The sequence below is a fragment of the Caretta caretta genome, chromosome 3 (genome assembly GCF_965140235.1).
Source record: "Caretta caretta isolate rCarCar2 chromosome 3, rCarCar1.hap1, whole genome shotgun sequence".
NCBI classification, from domain to species: Eukaryota; Metazoa; Chordata; order Testudines; family Cheloniidae; genus Caretta; species Caretta caretta.
The window spans coordinates 109,811,496-109,839,263 of NC_134208.1; the positions used below are offsets into that span (position 1 = coordinate 109,811,496).

The window sequence follows — 27,768 nt, forward strand, 5'->3', positions numbered from 1 at the left end:
GAACCAGCTGGAAGCTCTCAGATGCTGTGGGTGAGGGGACTGGAAACTGGCTGTGTGGGTCATTTCTTCCTAGAGACCCCAGTGGGAGCAACCCCTGGGGTGTACAAAGAAATGGCCAGAGGCTGTTGGACACTGGGGGAGAACAAGAATGAGGGGCAGGAATAGCTATGTGATTTCCTCCCACTAGAGATGCTTCCAGGTACGAGCCTTTGATACTTTTACTCTAATTTTAGAGTGTTTAATATTACAATTTTATTGTAAAGTTATAATAATATCCTTGACAAAGAAACATTTGATTGTTGAGCAAAAGTGTATGTTTTAAGAAAAGAGATAATTATAACCAGGAACTCTTAGCATAGAAAAGAGTTGTTTAACATGTATACAGTTCAGAGGATAACTCTGCAAGAATGATTTAGTTCTGTTATCATGCAGTTATGATGATCCGTCCACACACACATATTTAACTACCGTGCATCCCCTTCCTTTTAAACATCATACCTGCCTTTAAGGCCTATTTCAGAGTTACCAACTCTTATGATTTCATTGTGACTCCTGTGATGTTTGGTGGGGTTTTGTTTTAAAGTTCCAGCTCTTGGAGTCACATGATTATTTGACAGGTTTCAGATTATTTGAGAATATCTGCTTTCATTTTCAAAAAAAGAAACATTGCTAGTTAAGATAGCAATGATACTCACCTAAGAAGTGTGGGAGAGCCTAGTTCCAATCTTTTCTTCTCATGCAGCAGAGGGGGAACTGAAGCAGGGTCTCCAACAGACTGGGTGAGTTCTCTAACCACTGGGCTAAAGGTTGTAAGGGAGGCCACTTCCCCCTGCCTGCCATTTTGTGACTCTAGTCCTTGCTTTTGTCAAAATACCCCAAATAGAAAAGAGAAACTTCATCAGCATGAAACAAAAAATGTTTAATTTAGATATTTCTGAAATATTTTTAATTTTTTCTGAAAGCTACTCACTGAAAAAAAATGTTTCCCACATCTCTATGTGATTCATATGTAACAGCTCCCTTCCCACTGAGTTAAGGGCAGGAACTGGGTGTGATAGGTGTCAGTGGTGGTTCTTCTCTGTGATGGTGTGTGCTGCTTGACTTCCTGGCTAAACTCTCCCCTGGTGAAGGGTGCTCTGTGCCTACATCCCCTTTGCCCTCTTTCAAGCTTGCCCTCCTTAATCCTATTAAATGGAAGAGGAAAAGGAAGGAAATGTCCTGGGGAGAAAGAAAGGTTAAGTCTAAATAGCAGAGTGAGAGTGGATTTGTGGCGAAATGGAATAGATTTTAAGATTTCCTCTCCATTTCAAATTTTCCACTCCTTCCCCTACTATGTCTCCAGATTCTACGCATCACTCCTTCTCCCTGTACACACACACAGCACAAAATGCCAACAAATTAACTCTACCCTGAAAAACAAGTTGGTTCTGCTCTCCACAAGTCGTCACACTTGATACTGCTCCCTCCACACACACTCACCCAATTGTTTCTGCCTCCTGGAGCCCCGCACCGGCCTGCCTCTACCTTTTTTCTATTCTGATGTTCTCTTGTGCTCTGAGCCCTGCTGCTTGCTCTGACTTCCCTCCCATGAAAAGAGCAGTGGATCCAGCTTATCTGTGGGAGACACCCACAGTGTAGGACCTTCATTCCTCAACTCCCCAGACTTGGCAGGGTTCCCAGCCTGGATGGGGAGTGTCCAGGAGACATGGCATAGCTGACCCAGGTAAAGTTCTGGCCCTATGTTTGTAGGGAAGGACTGGTGGCCATATTTTCCAAGAGACCAAGATGTCAGCCACTCTGACTAGCTACCATTTGCCAGGCAATCAGAAGGGGAATTCCCCATAGGCTAGAAGTTTTACCTGCAGACCCATAGAAGGATCTGAAAACCCATAGCCTGCAGGGAAAAACCCATGGAATGGGCAGACCTGTGGTTCTAGTTCACTTATCTATGTTGTAATGTTTTGGAACCATTAAAGTTACCTGGGAGGAGTCTCACTCATGTGAATAATATTTATTCCTAAAAGTAGTTTTGACTGAATAAGGACTGCAGGAGCTCTTTGCTTCTTTCATGACCTTTCTAGTTTTACAAGGCCCAGGCCTCCTGCGGTTTTTCTGTTGGGTGGGAAGGAATGGCAAAATGCAAAAGAGCTAAGGCTTTTGTAAGCAACTTTATTTTCACAATGACAATCTGGCAATATTGAAAGGGGAAATTTTGCGCAACCCTGAACTAGGATTAAATCTCCTTTAATGTTGGATTTTGACAGTTCTTACTCAAGCTGACTTCAGTGGTGTAGGAAAGTGGTCATCATTGGATTACCTAGAACAGGGGTTCTCAAACGTCATTGCACTATGACCCCCTTCTAACAATAAATTACTACATGACCCCAGGAGGTGGGACTGATGCCTGAGCCCGCCCGAGTCCCATTGCCCTGGGTGGGTCGGGGCAAAGCCCAAGTCCTGCCAGTCAAGACAGGAGGGCCCAAAGCCAAAGCCTGAGACTGACTGCCCCGAACAGTGGGGAGGGGGGCCCAAAGTGAAAGCGCAAGGGCTTCAGCCCCAGGTGGGAGGCCTGTAACCTGAGCCCCACCACCCAGGGCTGAAGCCCTCAAACTTTGGCTTCAGCCCTGGGCAGTGGGGTTCAGGCTTCAGTTTCGGCCCCAGGAAGTATAACACCAGCTCTGGCAATCCCATTAGAAAGGAGTCCCGACCCACTTTGGGGTCCCGACCCACAGTTTGAGAACCACTGACCTAGAGTATGAGGAGATGGAGCCATGCTCTACCCCTCCCTACCTTCAGCTTGCCAGTGGAAGTTACTTCCACACTCAGATTGTTATGATGCAATTGAATGGAGTAGCATGTTTCAGCCTGAAGTCCAATTATTTTTATTGAACTGAGCAAAAAGGAGGAAGAGCAGGACTTTACTACCAAAAAAAAAAAAAAAAGGAGGATTCCTCTTGTTATTCCTCAGGTTGTTCACATGAGAGACCCTTTGAAGAGTCTGGCCTTTCAGCTGCTGTTACCCCAGCTAACACAGCTATCTCCTGACTAGGCAGCTCATCTTATATCAAGCACTTCTATTTTGTCCAGCAGTACTCTGTATGATTCACCTGCTGTCCAGGCTATTAGTTTAGATATACACCGTATTGTTTATATTCTTAAATATTTTTCTGATTAGGATTTTAATATATACTTTCTAATTGCAAGACTGTTTGATAATGGATTAATACAAGGAAAAATGTGAGATGGCAAATGAAATTGCTGCTGTGTGAAGTTGACACACTAGATGGGGTGGTTGTTATGCTGATGTCAAATTGCTGGCATGAGGATACAAAAATATTTTCTTTCTTTTATGAAGTTATATAAAGTACATAAGTCCTTGTGTGGCAGAATTAATTAATTACTCCAATTATTTTTAACATTTAGGTTTCATTCATATCTGAATGATTTGAAGTCACAGTAGAGTCATTATTAGGTTTGGTTTCTTTAAGAGAATAAAAAGCTAACTAACGGGACAGCGTTGTTTTAAAAATTCCTAAAGGCAATTTGTGTTCCAATCTACAAAGGTTGTTTAAGCAATTTAAAAAAGTAATTATCAGTCAGTGCTACTGTTCTCAGCCAATGTAATGTGATGTAATGTAATGAGCCTTACATTATTGGTTGTGCTAGTGAAATATGAGCTCTTTTGTAGTATTTGATTCTGCTGTGCTTGGCCAAGGTTTGGGCTTTTCATATTGATCTTCAAAGAAACTGAGTGAGGAGCAGGTGAGAAGTCAGTTCTGCTACACCTATTTGTGTTGTACTAGGCTGGAATCATTAGAGGCTTGTATTCTCCAGCCTGAGGTTGTTGCACATCTATGGTGTTAATCGACCCCAGTTCAGGATGGGGGGAGAAGTCTGCTGTTACTAGAACCAGGATTTCTAGCATATATACCAAGTGCTTTGTTTCTGAGCTAAAGCAGCAGTTTTATGAGCACAGAATAGTGATTCTGTGATGCAGATACCTGTCCACTTTGGGAATTGGACTGGGGCCCATAACTAAATACACATAGGCTACAGAGCTCCTGCTGTATGGTGATGACTTTTGATCGGTATCAATCACGTCAAATGTAAATCAGTGACCATGGATCACTTGATGATTACCTGTTCTGTTAATTCCTTCTGGCATTGGCCACTGTGAGAAGACAGGATACTGGGCTAGATGGAGCTTTGGTCTGACCCTGTATGACCATTCTTATGAGAGAAAAAAGTGGAGTGCATTCCTTTACCTGTACTGTACCATAGCATCTTATGAGTAGAGTGAAAAACAAAAAACTCTTTCTTTCATGATTTATTGTAATTATTATTTATTATATGAATTGTAGTATTGCGTGGAAACCCCAGTCATGGACCCCATTGTGCTAGGCACTGTACACACACAGAACAAAATACAGTCTCTGCCCCAGAGAGCATACAATCTGATGCATTTGGCCATGAGGGACTGATGAATGAGAATGAATTTCAGTGGGTGGGGGATGTGTGGAGTGGTATGTAGGGCCATATAAACATCACAGATCTGATCCATCCATTCGTAAGCTTGAGGGCCTCGTCAGAAATGATGACAAAAATCAGACATTGTTAAAAAAAAAAAAAAAAAAAGAATTACAACAGTAAGTGATTAAATGGGTCACATGAGGATCAAATTCAAATGAAGACATAAATAGTGAATGCATGTACGGGAGTTGGTGAGTAAGGCAGAGGAGATTATGTTGCACAGCGAAATTCAAATGTAAACCTATGTCGAGTGTAATGAAAAAGAAAAGGGGGAGCTATATTGTTATAGAATAACGTCATACTGAATTTTGGTGTTTTCCAAAAATGAAGCATTAAAAATCACTGTTACTAAAACATTGCTCAGTTATTTATTCATTATCATTACCTAAACTTCTCACAGCAAATAAATGGAGAGAGCCTAGAGATGTTGTCACAGCAGTCCAGTTACTGGAGAAGTAATTAGCCAGATTGCGGAATGCATCAATTGTAAGTAAAAACAGAGAACAAATAAATGATATCATTGACCTTATTCAGTAAGCTGCCATTGATATAACTACCTCCTAAATAGACATGCTTAGCTAATGGGATAAACATAAAAGAAAAATTAGTCATAGTAGCTATAGCTAGCTAGGTTTTGACAGAGAAAAAATATAGTAACATCAAAGTCAGTGTGCTATCATACCAGTTGCCAACAGTCTAAAGAGGCATTTCAGCAGCTGGGGAAGCCCAACTTCACCTCCCTCATACCAGCCGCAGAAGTATGTGGTGGCAGCATAGGAATAACTACAGTGCATCTGTGTCACTTAAGAATACGACACAGAGAACATTTTAGGGCAGTTTTATGGAAAGTTGCCTTAATGCACAAGAGGATCTAGCTTCTCAGTTTGTTCTGTGTGTTGGAGGTGGGGAAGAAGGACTGGTAAAATTCCTTCCTCCCCTGCAAATTTATGGCTGAAATTTTCCATCTGTTAGCATGGATAATATCACTGTTTCTAATGGCTATAACATTTTCCAGCCCCTGTTTAGATTCAGACACAGCATTGACCCAATGTTGCTTTAAAGAACTAGATAATTCAAATGCCTAATTTTAGGTTAATTCTTGAGAGCATCCTCCAAACTGCTTTTCTGTCTGATTTGGAAGTAGAAGCATGTAAGAGTTCTGGTGAGTGGCAGGAAGGCCTAGCCTGCCTAGCAGGTCCTTGCAGATTCAAGGCTTGCCTATTACAGTTGGTCTTTCTTTAATTGTAGCATTTTAGTGTTTGCTAAGCAGGAGCATGAACACCTCTGAATATTTCTTCCCTTAGGGGCCAGTCCTTTAATCACTTATATGAATGGGACCTTTGAGGTCAATTAGACTGGCTTGCCTGAGTCAGGTTACTCCTGGGGTTAAGCATTTTCAGGATCAGTCCTTTATCTAAGGCATTCCCTGTAAAAATCTGCAAAGCTACCATATTGTCCTCCTTAAAATTTACTTCTTCCAGGATACCTACAAACTGCTAGACAATGGCTAGGCAGCTGGTGTGCAATGAGTGCTGTTTATATCATTGCTGATCATAATTACCTTGTTGTTACCTTGTTCTCCCCCATCTGATTGTGCATCCACCTGTTGTCTCTTGACTTATGGTTAGATTGCAAGATCTTCGGGGCAGGGTTTGTCTCAGTTATGTGTGTGCACAGCGCCCAGCACAACCGAGTCCTGATCTATGACTGGACCCCCTAGGCACTACTGTAGTCAAAATAATAAATTTGCCAGTAACTCTGACTATAAAGAGGAGGGCAGTTTGGAAGAGAAGACTTCCACTTAGATGAGTTTAGGACAAACTTGGCTAATCTAAGAACAAATCCTGTTCCAGGGCTGTGTGTGTTATGCCTTTATAGCTCTGTATCAAGACAGCAGTTATATTGAACTAACTGAAATGTAAATTAATTGGCCATGAAAGGATTTATAATTAAGCTATGAATTCATTCCTCCTACTAGACAGTTGAAGATACTAGCATAAGCAGGTCTCCTACATTGCTTCCTGTTTCCAGATAATTTTAAAATGTCAGTCATTTTAGCTTAAAGTTATATTTTTAGAAGCAGGCAAAAAGTAATCCTCTCCTGCTTTAAAATGTAGTATCATAAAGAAATCCTAAAAATTCAGTCAGTAAAATTAAGTGTTTTCTTCAACTCTTGGAACAGTGAATAAATGTGTAGTTTTTATAGGATCCAATCCTGCAACCCTTAGTCTGAAGAACATTGGCTGGATCATCTCCACCCACCCCCCAGATCTGCACATGAAGGGGACTCTCTGCACATTGATAGCCCTCTTACTATATGGAAAATGGGGAGGTCATTGTCTCCATAACATCCCCGTCCTTCATCCGGACACCACAGAGGGATTGCTGCATCTCTGGGATCATCTGGAGAGGCTGGAGACTGGGTGGATCAAGAGGCTAAGTACTGGGTGGAAGGGGATGTACATCTTCTGCCCCTCCCTCATCCCCCCAACCCTGGGAAACTTAAGCAGAAAAGGTAATGACTTGTGCTTTTATTGTCTTCTCCATAGAGCACCATCACCTCAGCGGTCCTGGAGGCAAGCAGTGACTGGGGGGAAGGTGGCTGGTAGGTCAGGTCCAATGGAGTACACTGCCAGGGAGGGTGGGGGGCAGAACCTCTGTACATATGATCCTGGCCTCTCATTGACCCTGGAGGATACGCCTGTTTCGGGAAGGGAGGTTGTCTGTAGTCTGTTTTGCACATCCTGATTTCCTGACAGAACACTGCAAAGAATATCAACACTAGGTTCCTAGTGGAGATTTCCTTCTCCAGTGCCACATCCTGTAGGCTTTTTGATGGTGAGAGATGATTGTGAGAGTAACTGCACACTTGTCTTTAGACGGAGAAGTGTAGAGTTAGGAACAAAAATTCTGATCTGTTGAAATATTCAGATAGTTTCATATTCACTGATACTCTCGTGTGTTTGACTGGTTTGTTCATAACAGGAACCTACATAGGATCCATTATAGAGCTCCAGGTGAAATTTGTTGAAGCCCACCATTTAGGTTTTAGTTTATTTTTAAATAAAAATTGTGCAATGGGTGCCCAACAAAATCTCTGGAAGTATGTATAGAAACATAAAACATTTTGAATTTTAATTAAAAGTTTTGTAGTGTAAGAAACTCAAACACAACTGTGACGTTCCCCTGGTGTTATCAGGACCAGTGATCTGCTAGGTCACTCCAGTCCTTGACTCAGTACTGTTATACAAGGCACTGGTGAGACCTCATCTGGAATATTGTGTGCAGTTCGGGTCTCCCATGTTTAAGAAGGATGAATTCAAACTGGAACAGGTGCAGAGAAGGGCTACTAGGATGATCTGAGGAATGGAAAACCTGTCTTATGAAAGGAGACTCAACGAGCTTGGCTTGTTTAGCCTAACCAAAAGAAGGCTGAGAGGAGATATGATTGCTCTCTATAAATATATCAGAGGGATATATACCATGGAGGGAGAAGAATTATTTAAGCTCAGTACCAATGTGGACACAAGAACAAATGGATATAAACTGGCCATCAGGAAGTTTAGACTTGAAATTAGATGAAGGTTTCTAACCATCAGAGGAGTGAAGTTCTGGAACAGCCTTCCAAGGGAAGCAATGGGGGCAAACGACATATCTGGCTTCAAGACAAAGCTTGATATGTTTATGGAAGGGATGATATGATGGGATAGCCTAATTCTGGCAATTAATTGATCTTTGACTACTAGTGGTAGATATGCCCAATAGCCTGTGATGGGATGTTAGATGGGGTAGGATCTGAATTACTACAGAGAATTCTTTCCTGGGTGTCTGGCTGGTGAGTCTTGCCCACGTGCTCAGGGTTTAGCTGATCGCCATATTTGGGGTCAGGAAGGAATTTTCCCCCAGGGCAGATTGGCAGAGGCCCTAGGGGTTTTTTGCCTTCCTCTGCAGCGTTGGGCACAGGTAACTTGCTGGAGGATTCTCTGCACCTTGAAGTCTTTAAACCACTATTTGAGGACTTCAGTAGCTCAGACATAAGTTAGGAGTTTGTTACAGGAGTTGGTGGGTGAGATTCCGTGGCCTGCGTTGTGCAGGAGGTCAGACTAAATGATCATAATGGTCCCTTCTGACCTTAAAGTCTATGATTCTATGACTCTGGGAGCCAGCCTTACCCTTCTCTTCTGTGAGAACCCCCACTCCTGGGCTGTTCACACACAGCCTCTAGCATGTAAGCAGCTACAGCTATGTGAGTGAGCACTTTTGGCCAGCCGCTGCTTGGACTGTGCAGCCGAATGACATTAGCCAATATCTCCAGTCCCAGACACAACCATAGGAACCTCCATCTTGCGTGTCCAGTTATGCCCACTGGATGCTGCAAGCTTACATGAGTTTGTCAATTTAAAAAAGAAATTGATATGTACCAGGCTTGTTATCCCGAGGGGAGTCTCTGACATGCTTCAGACCAAACGCACTGCTTCAAATAGAGTAAACAAACAAATGTATTAACTACGAAAGATAGCCTTTAAGTCAGAGGTGGGCAAACTACAGCCTGCAGGCCACATCCAGCCTGCAGGACTGTCCTGCCCAGCCCTTGAGCTCCTGGCCAGGGAGGCTAGCCCCCGGCCCCTCCCCTACTATCCCCCCTTCCCTGCAGCCTCAGCTCGCCGTGCGGCCAGCGCTCTGGGCAGCGGGGCTGTGAGCTCCTGCCGGGCAGTGCGATGGTGTGGCTGGCACTGGCTGGGCCGCGTAGCTGCCAATCCTGCTGCTCTGAGTCACATGGTAAGGGGGCAGAGAGCAGGGGGGTTGGATAAGGGGCAGGGAGTACCAGGAGCAGACAGGGAACATGGGGAAGTTGGATGGGGCAGAGGTTCTGAGGTCGGTGGTCAGGGGATGGGGAAGGGGGGGGTTGAATAGGCGTGGGAGACCCAGGGGACCTGTCAGGGGGCAGGGGTGTGGATAGGGGGCAGGACAGTCAGGGGATAAGGAGCGGGGGCGTTGGATGGGGGTGGGGTTCTGGGGGAGTGGTTAGGGGCAGGAGGTACTGGGGGGGGCGGTCAGGGGACAAAGAGTGGGGGGGAGGGTTGGATGGGTCGGGGGTTCTGAGAGGGGTGGGAAGTGGGGGGGGGCAGATAGGGGATGGGGGTCAGGCTGTTTGGGGAGGCACAGTCTTCCCTACCTGGCCCTCCATACGGTTTTGGAACCCTGATGTGGCCCTCAGGCCAAAACATTTGCCCACCCCTGCTTTAAGCGATTATAAATCAAAGCACAACAAGTCAGAGTTGGTCAAATGAAATAAAAGCAAAACGCATTTGTCATAAATATAAAGGGAAGGGTAAACATCTTTAAATCCCTCCTGGCCAGAGGAAAAACCCTTCCACTTGTAAAGGGTTAAGAAGCTAAGATAACCTCGCTGGCACCTGACCAAAATGACCAATGAGGAGACAAGATACTTTCAAAGCTGGAGTGGGGGGAAACAAAGGGTTCTCTCTGTCTGTGTGATGCTTTTGCCAGGACCAGAGCAGGAATGCAGGTCAGAACTCCTGTAAAGAGTTAGTAAGCAATCTAGTTAGATATGCGTTAGATTCTGTTTTGTTTACATGGCTGATAAAAAGTTGTGCTGAATGGAATGTATATTCCTGTTTTTGTGTCTTTTTGTAACTTAAGGTTTTGCCTAGAGGGATTCTCTATGTTTTGAATCTGATTACCCTGTAAGGTATTTACCATCCTGATTCTACAGAGGTGATTCTTTTACTTTTTCTTTAATTAAAATTCTTCTTTTAAGAACCTGATTGCTTTTTCATTGTTCTTAAGGATCCAAGGGTTTGGGTCTGTGTTCACCTATGCAAATTGGTGAGGATTTTTATCAAGCCTTCCCCAGGAAAGGGGGTGTAGTGCTTGGGGGGATATTTTGGTAGGGGGGAGACGTTTCCAAGTGGGCACTTCCCCTGTTGTTTTTGTTAGACACTTTGGTGGTGGCAGCATAAGGTTCAAGGACAAAAGGTAAAAATTTGTACCTTGGGGAAGTTTTTAACCTAAGCTGGTAAGAATAAGCTTAGGGGGTCTTTCAGGCAGGTCCCCACATCTGTACCCTAGAGTTCAGAGTGGGGAAGGAACCTTGACAGCATTCCAAGCTGATCTTAACACTTTCAGTGCCCTTAAAAACTTAGATGCTTCTCAACATAGGGTAGCTGGTTGCCCTTCAGCCAGGCTCTCCCCTTTGAGCAGCACTTCAGTTGCTTGGTGGTGGTGTCTGTAGCTGCAGGTGGAAGAGAGAAAGCATGGCAAATGTCTCTCCCTTTTATCATGTTCTTTCTTCCCTCTTGGTTTTGCCCCCCTCACTTTAGAGTCAGGTGAGCATTACCTCATCGTAGTCCCAAACTGACCAAGGGAAGGGGGGTGAGTCATTTGAGAGTCCAGCAGATCCTTTGTTGCTGCTTAGGCCAGTGTCCTTTGTTCCTGTGAGGTTGGGTTGGATTTGTCCCATACATGCCCTGATGAGGTGTGAACTGCCCCTCTGCTCTTGGAGAGTTTTGCCTGGGCTTCTGCTCCGGGAGAGTTTTTGCCTGGGCTTGTTTTAAGCCATGAGGACACATTTTCAGCCTCATAACTATATACATGAAATTACAACCTATAACATTACTATAACCTCAATGCTCAGTGCATCATGAGCCTTCCGAAGACACCTAACATGAAAAACTTTGCTTTGGATGCCACACAATCATATTATAAGGATGAACATGGGTGTGCCGGGTGTTGCCCTGAGTTACAGAGCGTCACAACAACAATGTGCTAATACATGGGTTCTCAGCTTGTGGGTCATGACCCACTGGTGGGGGTGGGTGGGTGATGGAAGCTTCAGGGGATGGTAATCACGTTTCCCTTTCCATATTGCTCAAGAGGAGAGGGAGCCCTAGTATGGGAAAATTTAAGAGCCATGGTGCTAGTGCATAAACACCAGAAAGTGAATCTGAACATAAAAAGAAGGTGAAAACTCCCCAGACTAGTTTTACTCTTTATGCTGAGTGATATGCCAAAAAAAAAGGTTTAAGTGGTGAAAAAGTGAATTAGCTATTTCAAATACATTATGTTTTCATAATTCAAGCATTATTAGTAATGCAGGGAAAGAACATTGTAATACTTATTTTGACAGGGTCCCTCTAATGTCATTCGCACCGTCATTGAAGCCGAGCAGATTAAGTTTCTCCCTGTCATATGATGTAAAGAAAAGGTCGACAGAGTTATAAAAATGCCTTACAGCTTCTCATAACTGTTTTAATGAGCCCTTTGATATTGTGCTCAAGAGGCCACCCCTCCCTGGGTCCTAAATATGCTCTTTGAGCACATGTTGCGCAGTTTGCTCCTGCTGAAGGTTATTCTTAGAAATAAATGATGAGGGGTATATCATTTCCCCTCCCCCACCTTTGTTGGTGCCTTAATACAAAAACCTGTGTTTGTAAGAAAATTACAGCATCCAAGATTGCAGTGCCTCTTTGGTGTGCAACTGCAAGCGGGTGCTATTGTGAAGGGGAAAGAAAGAGAACAATGCTGTACAAATGTCACGTCAGTATCTTTTTATGTCTGATTATCACCCCAGGAGTACAGCGATGACTTGTTTTCCACAAAAGGAATAGATGGCTTTACATGATGTGCTGTGAATGGATGCCTAGGTGAAAGAAATCTTGCAATAAATAAGGTATTTTGTAATACCTAGAGAGGAAAAGAAGTGCCACCAACTCTTTTATAATTGATCATGAAGTTACACCAGTACCAAGGACTTAAAATAATATAAGTACTCAACCTCCAGCTTGTTGCTGATCATGATTTTATATACTTGCAGCAGAAGCTGTTATGTGGCATCTCTAACACTGCAGTACCTCCTAACGCTATGCTGGAGTAATGGTTCAGCATTGACTCAGTATGACAAGTGCCAGCTACTGAATCATCACTTTCTGCAGCAACTGGGATTTCTATGGTCTCTCTTTCAATATACTGACCAGATCTGACCCTGCTTAGCTTGTAGAATCCAATAATATCACAGCCCATGGTGATATGACTACAGACTGAGCTATAAACCTTTTTGCCTCCCCAGCTGGCTCTACAGAGACAGGCAGGTTTCTGCTGATGCGTGTTACTCTCACACCCGTTTATGGCACCTCACCAACATGCCAATTTGTTTAATGTACTGTGTTCATATCTGTTTGGCTATAAGCTAGTCATAATACATTTTGGAGGAAATCATGGCGAAGCTCTCAACTACAGAACTATGATAAAAAATAACTAGATGCTGCAGACTGTTCCCCTTTAACTGCAAGTATATATCATTGTAGAAGTTAAAAAAATACCCTTGCTTAGTTTAATTATCTTTAGAGGCATTTGAGTATCTGTTTTTTCTAGGGCTGTCAAGCGATTAAAAAAATTAATCACGATTAATCACACTGTTAATAATACCATTTATATAAATATTTTTGATGTTTTCTACATTTTCAAATATATTAATTTAAATTACAACGCAGAATACAAGGTGTACTTTATATTTATTTTTTATTACAGATATTTGCTCTCTAAAAAAACAAAAGAAATAGTATTTTTCAATTCACTTAATACAAATACTGAAGTACAATCTCTTTATCATGAAAGTTGAACTTACAAATGTGGAATTATCTACAAAAAAACTTGAATCCAAAAATAAAACAATCTAAAATTTTAGAGCCTCCAAGTCCATTCAGTCCTACTTTTTGTTCAGCCAATCACTCAGACAAACAACTTTGTTTACATTTGCAGGAGATAATGCTGCCCGCCTCTCGTTTATATTGTTACCTGAAAGTGAGAACAGGTGTTCTGATGGCACTGTTGTAGCCCGCGTCGCAAGATATTTACATGCCAGATGGGCTAAAGATTCATATGTCCCTTCATGCTTCCACCACTATTCCAGTGGACATGTGCTCATGCTGATGACAGGTTCTGCTCAACAACTATCCAAAGCAGTGCCAACCAATGCATGCTCATTTTTGTTATCTGAGTGAGATGCCACCAGCAGAAGGTTGATTTTCTTTTTTGGTGGTTCAGGTTCTGTAGTTTCCGCATTGGAGTGTTGCTCTTTAGAGTTCTGAAAGCATGCTCCACACCTCATCCCTCAGATTTTGGAAGGCACTTCTGATTCTTAAACCTTGGGTCGAGTGCTGTAGCTATCTTTAGAAATCTCACTTTGGTACCTTCTTTGCATTTTGTGAAATCTGCAGTGAAAGTGTCCTTAAAATGAACAACATGTGCTGGGTCATCATCCGAGACTGCTATAACATGAAATATATGGCAGAATATAGGTAAAACAGAGCAGGGGACATACAATTCTCCCCCCAGGAGTTCAGTCACAAATTTAATTACCAAAGTTTAACAAGCGTCATCAGCATGGAAGCATGTCCTCTGGAATGGTGGCTGAATCATGAAGGGGCATACAAATCTTTAGCATATCTGGCATGTAAATACCTTGCAATGCTGGCTACAAAAGTCCCGTGTAAATGTCTGTTCTCACTTTCTGGTGACATTATAAATAAGAAGAGGGCAGTAAATGTAAACAAACTTGTTTGTCTCAGCGATTGGCTGAACAAGAAGTAGGACTGAGTGGACTTGTAGGCTCTAAACTTTTACATTGTTTTGTTTTTGAGTGTAGTTATGTAACAAAGAGATCTACATTTGTAAGTTGCACTTTCACAACAAAAAATGGTATGAGGTTAATTGTATGAAGTGAACTGAAAAATAGTATTTTTTTGTTTATCATTTTTACAGTGCAAATATTTGTAATAAAAATAATATACAATTTGATTCCAATTACAACACAGAATGCAATATATGTCAAAATGTAGAAAAACACTCAAAATATTTAATAAATTTCAACTGGTATTCTATTGTTTAACAGTACGATTAAAACGGCGATTAATTTTTTTAATCGCTATTAATTTTTTTGAGTTAATCACGTAAGTTAACCGAGATTAATTGACAGCCCTAGTTTTTTCTGATTGCTTTAGAAATATTTAAACTCACAGTGAAATTCATCCAGGTGTACAAGGATCTCTATTCCTCGGGCCAAGAACTTAGCAGGATTCAAAAAAGGCATTAAACTCTTAGATGACTAAGAAGAATACCCAGAGTTACAACAGTACTCCCCTCCCATGAACAAGTATTTGGGAAGATGTATAAACTCCTCATGTTTTAATGGTTAAGCCAACCTCTGACTACTGGGGGTTAGGAGGAAACATTCCTTGTGGGTGGGTTATTCCATAATCGCCTACTTTCCTCTGAGGCAACTGGTACTGGCCATTGCTGGAGACATTATGCTGAACTAGTATGGTAGTTCCTACATTCCTAAGCAACCTGGTGCTACTGCAGCAGACAGGATGTTGGCCTCACATCCCCTGTGTTTTCTAAAAGGGTCTTCCTGTTGATGCTACCTAGGCTAACATGCCTGAGGGTGAGGGCTTGATCACAACTATATCAGTCCAGTGACCTGACCCTCAGCCCAAATGGTTTGAAGGAGCAATGAGTGCAGTTTTATAGAAGCCCATGGGCTGACACAGTAGTAACCCTGCACCTGAAGTGATTAAGTGTATCTCTCCCATCTCTAATTGGGATATCTATATGTCTGCTCAGTAACAGTAATTGGGTTGAAGCACCACAAATAAAAGTTCTTTAAAATTATTGGGAATTATAGCATTGGACAGTGTCCTTTTTTTAAGCTGTGGTTTGGTTCGTCCACTTTGCTATGCCCAGATATCACTGGACATAGAACAGCACATAATGGTTATCCAGTTTTTTGTAATGATCCATTTCACTTTTTAATCTGTAATGGAGGACACAAAAGCCAGCACCATTCAGCAAAGAGTACAAATGTTGGGATGCAAGGAGAGAGACAACTGGGCAACAGGCTTTGGGGGGATTTGCATCTTTACTTCTCCCAGTTTAGTATTGCCTGTAAAATGTCTTTAATATACTATTTTTCATTTTCCCATCTTATGAATTAAGTCAGTAAATGCTTTTTTTTTTAAAAGTAATCAAGTTTGTCTAGCAAAATTTATACTTTAGTAGTGGATGAGAGGCCTTGCTGTTCATGTGTGGCAGTTGTGTCAAGTAATCCACTCTCTGTGTGGTCTCCCTCATACAACCAATGAAACTGTTGCATGCAAATTAGCTGTAGGGTAAGGGCAGTGACTGGTTGATTTATCCCTGATATCATAATGGTCTAGCATGCCTCACTGTACCTGAAAGCCTGTGCTGTTGCACAGCTGTAATTCATCTGTCAAAATTGGATCATAACAGACTGTGAATCCCAGTGATGATTGAACCTGGTGATATTCTGAACGAAAAGTGCTTTCAACCATGCTTGTAACTGTTTGTCACTTCACACTGACCCAACAGACATTCTAAGCTTCAGAGTGACACACAGTGACAATCCTAGAATGTTATTTTATAACTAAACACACACACACAGCAATTATCAGGATCCCTTTTCTTTCAATATTCTCATTACAACAGGGAAGGATTGAGAAAGATGAATGCCAACAAACACTACAAATACCTCCCTCTTTTCTGTGTTAAGTCTTCCTTCTCACCCTCCCATTTAACACAAATAAAAGTTCATGCCCCTTGTACATTTTCCATCCCTCACACACACTCTTCTCTATATTTTAAAGCCAAGGGTGGAAGCCTGGCCTCACTAAAGTCAGTGGGACTAGGATTGTACCCTGAGTCCTCAGGACAAGATTATGTTGTCTTCCCTTTGTTTTTCTCTCCTGATAGGTAATTCCACTGTTAGTGCCATGTATTTTTCCTGCTACTGTCTGCTTTGTTTTATGCCTAACATTAATGTACATTTCCTTCTTTTACCAAAAGTGAGGTCATAAAACATGGGAAATGAACCTGCAGACCAAACAGAGGGGAAAGTGGAGGGCAAAAAGGCAAGACTATAGTCCCAATATTGTGGATAGGGTAAAATGTATTTTTATTTAAATATATGAAATACATTTCTGTAATTCAGTGGTAAAAGCCTGACAAAACAGTCCAGTATTTCAGTCCGTTAAGGATGGAAGGGGCTGTAAGGACTATGGAGTCAGGCCATTTTCATAGATTCATGGAGTTTGAAGCCAGAAAGGACCATTAGATCGTCTGACCTCCTATATATCACAACCATTACATTTCACCCAGTTACTCCTGTACTGACCCCAGTAACTTGTAATTGCGTAAAGAATAACTTTGTGTTTGGCTACAGCATATCTTGATTTGAATACATCAAAGGATGGAGAATCTATCACATGGCTTTGTAGTTTGTTCCTGTGGTTAATCACCTCGTTAAAAATGTGTGTCTCATTTCTAGTTTGAATTTGTCTGGCTTCAGCTTCCAGCTATTTGTTCTTGTTACAATTTTCTCTGCAAGATTTAAGTTCACTTTACTACCTGGTATTTTCTCCTTATAACTTTAAATATATGATCACTTTATATATTTAAAACTCTTTTCTATAAGCTGAAACTTTTTTTGTACTAGCTATCCTCATCTGTCAGACTGCTCATCAAACACTGGTGAAGAGGTGCCAGTATGCCAGTCACAGCTCAACAGAGCCAGACATTTCTGATACAAATCCAGAACCAAAATTTTCGTAAAGTTTGGGTTTGTTTGGATCCAGGGTTTTGGTTTTGCCTGTTTTATGTAATTGTATGTGGCCAGATACATCTGGTGAAACAAAGATTGCAGGGTTTTGTTTCAGGCTCATCTCTGTTTTCCTTGGGAAAATCGTGTTTTAATGCATTTGTTTGTAATGTTTAATCTATCTTTAGTGCAAGGCAGGAGAAAGCATCTCATTTTTGAGTATGTTACCTATTTTGATGTGCTAGACATGTAAATGATATATTGTGTTTGTACAATGAGGAACTGAACAGCCAGACATACATTAGCGCTACCCAGGATCTTGCAGTCTTTCTTATTGGCCATGTACCTTTTTGTGTTAAGAAGAGAAGCTGTACCATATTAATTAATTGTTTTGTTTGTTTTGGCCAAGACCCAGCCCTATTTTCTCAATGGCCATTTGTTTTTTCCAAGATGTTTATCTCCTTTCTTTACATAGTGATTTTACAAGAGTGACTCCAGTGACGCCTATAAGAATCTGAAAGGAAGAAGAAGTTTGTTTCTTCAAGAAAAATACTTTAAAGTTTATGTCAAATTTGTGAGGGAAACCTGTGATAGTTGCTACTTAAGGGATCAGTCATGCAAGCCCTCCATGTGCAGAGCTCCCGCTGGAGTCTGTGGGAGTTACATACATAAATAAAGGACTTTCAGAGCTAGACCTTTAGTGTCAGACAGCATTGTGTGAACACGACAGCATTGTGGGCATTCTCTATCCATTGCTCTGCATGGTATGTTCAATTGACAGGAATGGCTGGTTATTTAAAAAGATGCACCTTAGTGTAGATTAGACTTCTGGCATTTTTGACCACTGTGTCAATTAAACCTTGCTCTGAGTTGACTGAAATGTGCTCTGGAGGCTGCCAGCTTGCTAGTAACCCTCAAATGCTCTGAGCAGGTTTAAATGACACAGTAGTAGAAATGTCAGAAGCCACCATGTCTACACTCAAATTAAAGACTTGCAGCAGGCACATGCCACGGGCTCACAGGGCTTGGGCTAAGGAACTGTTTAACTGTAGTGTAGATGTTCAGGCTCATGCTGGAGCCCAAGCTCATGCTGGAGCCCTTGCAAGGTGGGAGGGTCCCAGAGTTTGGGCTGCAGCCTGAGCCCTTGTCTACACCACAGTTAAACAGCCCTTAGCCCAAACTCCATGAGCCCAAGTCCACTGGCATGGGCCTGTCATGGGTTTTTAATTGCTGTGTAGACATACCCTTTCAGTTCTCTGGCTCTCACCAGTGCATCACACTTGGTAGTAGTATGAGTGGACAGTTTTTGCTAAAATTCCCCAGTTTAGACGGTGACCAAAGTATTTGCATGTAATCCTCCTCAGTGTGTGCACTAAAGTTTTACAGCACTAAGTATGCAAATGTGCACATACAAAGCTACCGGACATAATAACAGAACATTATTCTCTAAAAAGAGAAGAGTTGCGTTCAAGAGCCCTTTTCTGCATGCACCGAAGTTTCACAATTCTTCCTGGTATAATTGTGGGGTTTGCTCCTGTGGCAGTTAGCTTGCCTATATACCACAATGTGTGTCTGAGATGAAAACTCAGCACCTCTCATACTCCTTTCTAGATCTGAGTTTATTAAAAGTCATAATTCAGAATTAATTTAGAGTTTCCTTAAATAACACCACATTTAAAAAGGTTATTCTTGCCTACATCTTTGCTTATCTCCTGCTGCGTCTTTCCCCATGCTACACTCAAGCTTTTTCTTGACCTCTCCTTATGTCTCTGTTTTCCACCCCCACTGTCTTCATGCCATCTTTCTTGCCACCTTCTCCATTTTGACAGTCCCCCGGTTTTAACATATGCCAAGCCCTTTCCTGTTCCTCTGAAAATCCTTCTGTTCTGTGAAGCTCCCAACCTACAAACACCACACATTGCTAAATGGGTTCAGTTTTCTTTTCAAATCATTTTTACATCTTTATAAATCTGTTGACTTCAGTGGTGTTACTCCTGGTCCTCCAATGAGAGAGTAGAATCAGGCCCTGTGTACTTGTTCATGCTTTTAGATTAAACACTTTCTTGAAAGGACTCTGTTCTCTGTTTAGCACATTATGTACTTCAAAGCATCCTGTGTGCTTACAGCATTATATAAATAATCATTTCAGGCTGATTCGTGGCTTAGCCCAAAGCAAAGATCAGCACATTGTTGTGCTGCCCCTTAGCCAGCCACCAGTATAACGTGGAGAGTAGCAGCCCTGCTTCCCTTGTGTTGTGCTGTGACATGGTAGCTGTTGCAGAGGTTTAAGGGAAAAAATGCTGAGCTCTCAAGCCTGATCCAGTGAAGCACTTAAGTATGTGTTTAGCTTTATCCATTGGGACTACTCGTGCACTTCTGGTTAAACACTTGCTTAAGTACTTCACTGGATCGGGCAGAGCGACCAGCCTCTTGCAAGAATGAGCCCAGAAGGAATGGCTTTCATACACATAAGGCCTCGTGAATACAGAAGATGATAGGGGAAATTATTAATAACAACCTTGCATTTATATAGATATTACCATTCAAGGATGTCAATGTGATTTATAAACATTAATTAAGACTCAAAATATCATTGTGAGGTAAGTGGCTATCCCCGTTTTACAGGCAGAGAAAGTGAGGCACAGAAGGTTAAATGATTTACCCAAAGGTGATGACACAGGAAGACTGTTCTGATTCCTGTGTTTTCAGAGCATCCTTTTATCCGTGGAATCATGCCATCTCTGGCAGGGAAGGGAAGGGAAGGAAAATTCCTTAGAATGAATATTTTTTATGGAACACCACAATTCCCATGCGATCACAAAAACTATCCTGGGAATTGAAAGATGCTTTACAGAATTACTTGAAATTGTATATTTAGAACTTTGAGGTTAGCTAAAAACCCCACAGCATCTAAAACCAAATACAGCTTCTCCCAGAGACATTTACATTAAAGCTTCTGCTTGGGAAGAAACAGAAACAGTGAAATGAAGTGCTGTACTTTACCAGAAATTGTTTTTAAAATATCAAATCCTTTATAATGATATATTTACACTGAGTCATTGTTTACATTTTCTACATGTGTGTTTAGGCTTATTTTTCATTATTGGTTATACTTGCTGAAGCTGTAATTGATTATTTGGGTTCAATTATTCAGTCTTAACTTTTAGTGGGAGCTGTGGTTTATTTACCCCTTTCCCTCTGTTTACTCACTTAGTTCCCAAGCCCACAATGTGCAATACTTGGGTGAACTGGGCCCACTTGACTTTACTGGGACTCCACATAGGCGCAGCAGCCCACCTACACATTATACATTGCAGGTTTGAGATTTAGGGTCCTATTCTGCAAAATACTTACCTCTGGGTGTCATGTTTATGATCATAAATCATAGCTTTGATTATCTGTCTATATTATGGCCCTCATCACCGTAGTTCCTGGGCACAGTTTTTAATGTATTTATCCTCACAGGACCCCTGCAACATAGGGAAGTGCTTATTATCCCCATTTCACAGATGGGGAACTGAGGCACAGAGAGGCTGAGGGATTTGCCTGAGGTCACACAGGGAATCTGTGGTGGAACAGGGATGTGAGCCCAGGACTCCACTGGACCACCTTGCGGCTCACTGACTACAGTGGTACAATTCACAGCATTAAGTTTAGGGACTGATCCTGCACTTGTTGAAATCAGTGAGTGCTTTGCTATCGATTTCAATGGGTACAGTGTCAGACCCATACTAAATAATTATATCTGGCACTTATATAGTGCTTTTCATCAGCTATGATGAAGAAGAGCAAAATAAGTTAAATCAAAGTAAGTGAAGTAGCTGAGAAAATTCTGAAAAGAATCGCAGCATCCCCTTTAATCATTTTGTGTCTTTCTCTCATACTAAAGGCGCGTGTACAGATCATCACTGGATTAAGAAGCCCTATTTACTGACCAAATCTTAACACTGTAGTGTGGCCTCACGGACAACAAGGGTTTGGATTCAGTGTTTGTCATACCACTGTAGTACTGTTTGTTATTTGCTTGAATGAAAAAAAAGTGGATTTATTTTATCCCTAATTTCAAATTATTATTATTATTATTATTAATTATTATTTATTTTAAAGTAAAGCAAAAAAAGGAATGAAATTCAGTAGAGCTTGCTGAAAGTTTTTCAAATTTCATAATTCTGGGGTTTCAAAATTTGGGAAAATTTTGAAAAAAATACCACTTTTTACACTTTTCAACCAACAATAGAGATGTCAGTAGAAAATTAAAGTTAAAATTGATAGTTAAAGCTTAGTAGTTTTGGCAGCCAAACCATAAGTGAGATGTCGCCCTGATGCTGTAATGTAATAGTTGCATCTGCTCATGGGTTTTCATTAAGAAGTAACATGTAGCAGCATATGCTAATCAACATATGTACCTTCTCTGGTTCTGTAACTTTTATTTTTTCTTCTCTAGAAGTTCTTTTCTACTTTGGCCTAGAAGAGGAGATTCACACTTTCTGTTAAGGATTCATTTATAAATACTCAATAAGTTATTACTTGGTTAATCATTTGTTAGTGATTATTATAGAGTCCAACAGGTGAATAGGTTGCTTACTACCATGGCTTATAATGGTATATAACACCTTGTACTGATGTGTTTTTCACCTTCTATCACACATACTACTGCAACATGCTTATGACATCTGTCATTGATAGGCTCTTTATAAACAATTTATAAATAGAACTTCAGTATAAAGTGTGACATATTTCTAATCTTTTGCCTCTCCTTAGCCCTCCAAGCTTTTCCTTTCTACAATACAGGATGTAACCAACATGCCCTAGATACTCTCCATTTTTGCTGATGACATTCACTCTCAGCAGTTGATTCTCTCTCCCCACCCCCAATCAGTTCAAATAGATCAGGGCTCTAAGCATTTTTGTATTTAAAAAGGCGGGAGGCCGGGGGGGGGGGGGAATAATTACAGAGATGTATATTGCTGCTCCTATAATACACTCATTGGTGGTCAGCAGAATCTTATATCAGTAAAAAATATAAAAACATTCCGTTTTCTTTACAATACTGCTGAGGATTCTGGTAGCACACAGAATTATTTAAATGAAAGAGAAACTAGGAGAAAAAATAATACTGTGTGGCATTTATGTAGTTTCATGACTAGATAGCAGTATCTTTTCATATAGGACTCTAATGAACTTCACAAAAGTGAGTAAGTAGGATTATCTCCCTCATACAAATGAGGAAACTGAGGTAAAGGTTGTTCCTTCCCTCCAGTCAGATGGCAGGTCTGTGGAAGAGTTGGGAATAGAAGCCAGTCCCCTGAGGCCTATCCCCATATTGAATCAATTCAACCTTCGCTGGCAGGAGAAATATCTTTGTGTGAACATAAAAAATATGTATTATTTGTAAGAGAACTGATAATATAGAAAAGGGAAATGTTTAAAAATCCAATTCCACTAAAATTATTTTACATGATCATGGAAAAATCTTGGGCATCAGAATCTCAGATGGTATGGAAAGTCTAGCAGAAATGTCTGTAGTTGGCTTTTCATTTCTACCTATGACAATCAGTTTTTGTTGGGCCTGATTCTGCTGACATCTAATGACAGTTATACCCTTGACTAATAGGATCTGACCCTTTAGTTACTTTTAGTCTGCAAACGGTAGTATAATAATTAATGTCTCAAATGGATGAATTGCTTGTCTGCATATGCCTATTGATACAGCTATAAATACATTTCTGGTAAACAATATGGAACATCAGACATAGAAGTTGTAAGATTTAATGCACAGCCAGAGTTAATGACTGCAGCAAATGTAACATCTTTTAGTGATACATTTTTCTCAAAGCTAAAACACCTGAGGAAAAAGGCTGCCTTTCCCCATCCTCCCCCCTCCCAGAATCAAAACTTTTGCCATTTATAATGTAGGCTCATTGCACTCTGTTATCTACATCTTTTTTCTTTAGAGTTTTGCCTCCCCACCTTTTAACACTTCCTCATTAAAACAACATTTCTTCTACTTTGCAAAAATGTGTATTCAATATTCCATAGTTGGAGGGGGTTTTTGTTTTCTCCCCAGGAGAGGTGAAAATCCTGGGGGGATTCAAGTATACACTTGATAGGCTCACATAGTCTTAATCAGCCTATAATGGAGCTAATGGCTGTTTGTCATCCTTGGAGATATAAATTTCCTGGTGGTGTCTACTGCAGTCAGTGCATGAAGTATGCTCTGACTGCCAGCAAGGTCTAATAATCAGGAGAAGGGCAGTGAGCTTCATTAGAGAGAAAAAGAGCAGCACCGGCTGCTTTTCTATAGAACTCTGCTTCTTGAAGCAGGCGGGCGCAGAAAAAATGGATAATGCTGGTAAGTGAAAGAAAACAGATCTTAATTCTTAGCTGATCTACGGCTTCATTTGTATCCTGTCTCATTTGCTGTAGGATGTTTGCTATTCTGCTATTTGCAGTTCTGCTATTAAAAATTACATGTTTATTAAACTGAATTTCTATTGTGTAAAATGTGACATACTCATTTAACCCTTTAATAGTCTGCTGAAGTTTGGGGGTTTTGGAAATGTGAATATAAACTGTAATTGAAAATTTATCTTTTAAGGACTTCAGTATTTCAGAATCTGTCTGCAGGAAGTGTGGACTTTGATCTCTTTATATCACAGTAGAGGAGGGAAAAATGTATACAGTTAACTTGAAAAATATCAGACAGATGGCAAAAGGTCTGTATAAGTAATTAACAGAGCAAACTGAAAGAGCAAAGAGCATTAACATTCATACTCATCACATGAATTTATTTTAAGATGTTTTTTCTTTTATGTAAAAGCACTGTGCTTTCTAACCAATTAGAAGATAAAACATTGAATATATTTGCACTTTTTTCTATTTCCTTTGATGTTTCATCTTTAGAGCATGCATTTTAATGCCAAATAATGCATCTCAGGGTTTCTAAGGAGGTAAACATAATAATAGCTTTACTTATTCTTACAAATACAGTATTTGCATTTCACTTTTTGATGGTTATATAGATCAGTGCAAAAAGACAACTCTTTGTGATGAACATTTCACATATTGCTTTAACTGCAATGCAACTTGCACATGTCTGTTGCTCATTGTTTTATTGTACCAGCAAAAAATAAAGTAAGGTACAGAATTATCTGTGGATTCATTGCCATTGCACCTGGTTTAAATCATTTGGTTTGCTCAGTACTTAAAAAGATGACTCGCTATATACTGTGTATATACACCCTTTTATATAGTACAATTGAAAGAAGATACTACAAGATGATGCTCCTATATTTTATTTTTATAATAAGAGTGTGCTTTTGTTTGTGCCTTTAAGCTGTAGTGGCCAAATCCATCTCTCATGTACCTTGATTGATTTTGTGGATAAGCAGGTTAGAAAATCTTGCTTTGATTTCTGTGAAATCCTGTTCTTAAGATAAACAGAAAATACTACCAGAGATTAAGGTGTTAGTACTACTGACAATGTATGGTCAGTTATAGTACCAGTGAATTCCTAAACTGATGTGGTGCAAGTTTAACATTAGCTTTTATGAAATAAGATAGATGAGAGATTTGGGGGCACTCTTTGCACTCCCCATGTTGGCTGTCTTTTTAAGTATACTCAATAGATCTGGAATAAAAGACAATGACACATGCTTGATATTCCATGACTAGGCAGAGTTTTCCAGTCAGGTGAGAGGATTCCCTTATTACAGTATAAAATGCCTGTAGGTGAGAGATACCATAAACTGCTAATTCCTCCTGCTCTTAAACTCTCCACTATCAACAATCATTATTATTGAAATCCTGACAGAGCTATCACTTTAATCCATCTGTAAGAGCCTTTTCTAGAATGACTCATACTTATTTTAAGTATGGGGCAGAGGAGAAAGGCTAATATCTGAAAACCATCAAAACAATTTTTCCTGTATTGTTTCCTTTTTGCCTTAGGAAGTTTTCAAATTCTGATTCCTCATTGCTTTGCAACCAGCAGCATTTTGGAATTAAAAATAAATAGGACATTGCTCTCTGCATAACTTTAACCAGCCAGTGTCCATATGTTCCATATTGCTGATATCATCAACAGTCCCCAAAAACATGACTGGTAATCTCTCTCTTTCAGAAATGTAGACAGATAAACTGTATGTTTGTACCTTTGAATGGTGAATTAAGAATTAGATAAAAACATCGAACAAAATATTGTGAAGAGCCTCACTGTAATGGGTAAGGCCTTAATTCTGTTTCCATTGCAGTCAATAGCAAAACTCTCATTGACTTCAGTTGTGTAGAACTGAGCCTTAAATGAGCTTCAGTTACACTTGTGAACTAGGGACCTTTTCCAGGAATATGTGTCTGCTTGAACATGTAAATGTATAATAGCTTTCAAAGGCGCCAAAAGAGCTGTGCACCCAGTGCTTATTGTCAACAAGATTTGGGCGTCCTTTTGAAAACCCCCTTCAGCCTATATCTCAGAATTCGTATTTAACTTTTGAGTATAATTGCTGATACAACTGTAAGGTCTAAAATATCTGTAAACTAAAATGCCTAATTAACTTGTACTTTGGTAGTTTTTCATTTTATATATAAACAAGATAATGATAGAGACACATTGGGTACCTGCCTGAATATTTCCTGAGTCGATGCTATTTCTGGCATTATAGAATTATAGAGTCTTATGCACAGCTGCTGGTTTTAACCATTGAGTGCTGGAAATACCAATTTGGTTATCAATGTCAGTGAATCAGGCCTTTTGTTATCAAATTCATCCTTCTGCCAAATAGCCTTTCAGAGTCAGACTATGGATAATTGTTCCAACTACTGCTCTGAATAACAGACATATAGCTCTGTAATTATCAGTCAAACAGTGTGCTAACACGAGAATAATGTGCTAGGCAAATCTGGTTTTGAAGATGGCCACTGTTGTCTTTGGGTCAGCTATATGCACTTTTTGCTGTTTCAGTCCATCCTATGTTGTAGATTTAAGAAACAATGCTCTTGTGAAAAGTGTCCATCTTTCAGTTTCATGTTAGAGCTTACATTCTTGCTCTGTTAGTGAGACAGCTCTGCATAATTGTTGTCTTCTGTAGTCTTTTAAAAGCCTTTCCTGGAATAACAATAAAATATTCATTAAATAGTGTATGGAGTGTCAGGGAAGTTCCAGCAATGTTTGGCACCTGTTTTGGTGGTAATAGTTGTTTCTGTAGTTATAGCTGGAGGCATTCAGTGGTGTTTTCTTTTGAATTACAGCTACCCATGTATATGTTTGAAAAGGCGATATAATAGCTATCTCTCTTCTCCCTTCCCGCAGCCAATCCTAGGGCATGTAAACTGTAGTCATCATGGCGCCTGTGTTGCTTACTTGGTGGCTGGGGTCAGGAATGGTGGCAATAAAGCACATTTTAAAGAAATAAAAAGATGGACGACTTTCAGAGAAAAACTGACAGTAGACTAATGGGGAGGTTCTAAAAACAGCAGGAGTAATGTGATAGCAGGAGGAGAGAGGCTGAGGAAACACAGTAATTCTTGGACTTTCTTTAAAAATATGTAAGACCAGCCTTGTCTCTTCCCCTGCAGGTGTTAAACGGTTATATTATTCCTGGATAGGAACCCTACAGCAAAGCAGACAAGTAGCACTCAAGCAATATTCTCACTTGCATTAGACTGTTGGCTGCCACTTTAGCCAGAAACGTTGGAAGTTCTTGAGGTATTTATATTGGGATGAGTGACTACATAGTGCCACTGTGTGGGTAGCTCCAACAGAGGGGCCCTGCCTTGCATTAAATTGTTTCTTTTAAGGGACATACAAGACATGTACACTGAATGCCATATCATTTTTGAGGACTGTCTAACTGAACATGAGATTCAATATTTCACCAGTGGTAAACATTTTAAAGTTCTTGTAGAATAGTGATCTTTAATGACTATTTACGGAAATCCTGAAATAGTGTTGCAGACTTGGTTTAAAGCATTAATTTTAATCTATTTTTCCAATATACCCCCTACTGTAAAGAGGAAGGCTGAGAGTAGAGTAGAAATTTGCCAAACATAATTCATTTTGCTTTTGATGCGTTTGTTAATTTATTTTCCACAAAGTCACTATGAAGTATACAACTGGGGCAAAATCCTGACCTGGTCAGGACCTGGCCCCTAAACTGATACTTTATCATTATTAAGCTCTGGTTTCTCTTCAGATCGTATAAATCTTTCACATGTAACTGAATGCCTCAAACTCAAGCAATATTTCTACATTAAATATAGGATGTTATATGTTAACAGTAAAAGTATACATTTTATTTAAGATTTAAGGAAGATGTGCATTTAGGTGGTTAAAGCAATGGAACTCAGATTCTGTTCCTGAATTTGCCACAAGCTCCCTGTTTGACCCTGGGTGCAAGTGCCTCTTTTCAGTCTTTCTATGGCTGAGTTTACCAATTTGTAAGATTAGAATAATACTTGCCTGTCATATAGGTTTTGAGATTCTTGGATATCCAAGGCTTTATTCTAATATCCTGTCAGTGCTTCAAATTGGAACCACAGAATCATAGAAATGCAGAACTGGAAGGGACCTTGATAGGTCATCTAATCCAGTCCCCAGCACTGAGGCA

General features: G+C 40.4%; 1 protein-coding gene across 4 annotated transcripts in view; it reads left to right on the forward strand.

Moving 5' to 3' along the window:
* The window catches only part of PHACTR2 (phosphatase and actin regulator 2), a 225,636-nt gene that overhangs the window by 21,444 nt on the left and 176,424 nt on the right, over positions 1-27,768 (forward strand). Inside the window, exon 1 of one of the 4 annotated variants that reach the window (XM_048844346.2) lies at positions 23,364-23,516. The exons of the other annotated variants lie outside the window; for them this stretch is intronic. Coding sequence (XP_048700303.1) covers positions 23,504-23,516 — 13 coding nt within the window. The 5' untranslated portion in view covers positions 23,364-23,503. Of the gene's footprint in view, positions 1-23,363; positions 23,517-27,768 lie in introns of those variants that run through there. 4 annotated transcript variants of the gene reach the window in all.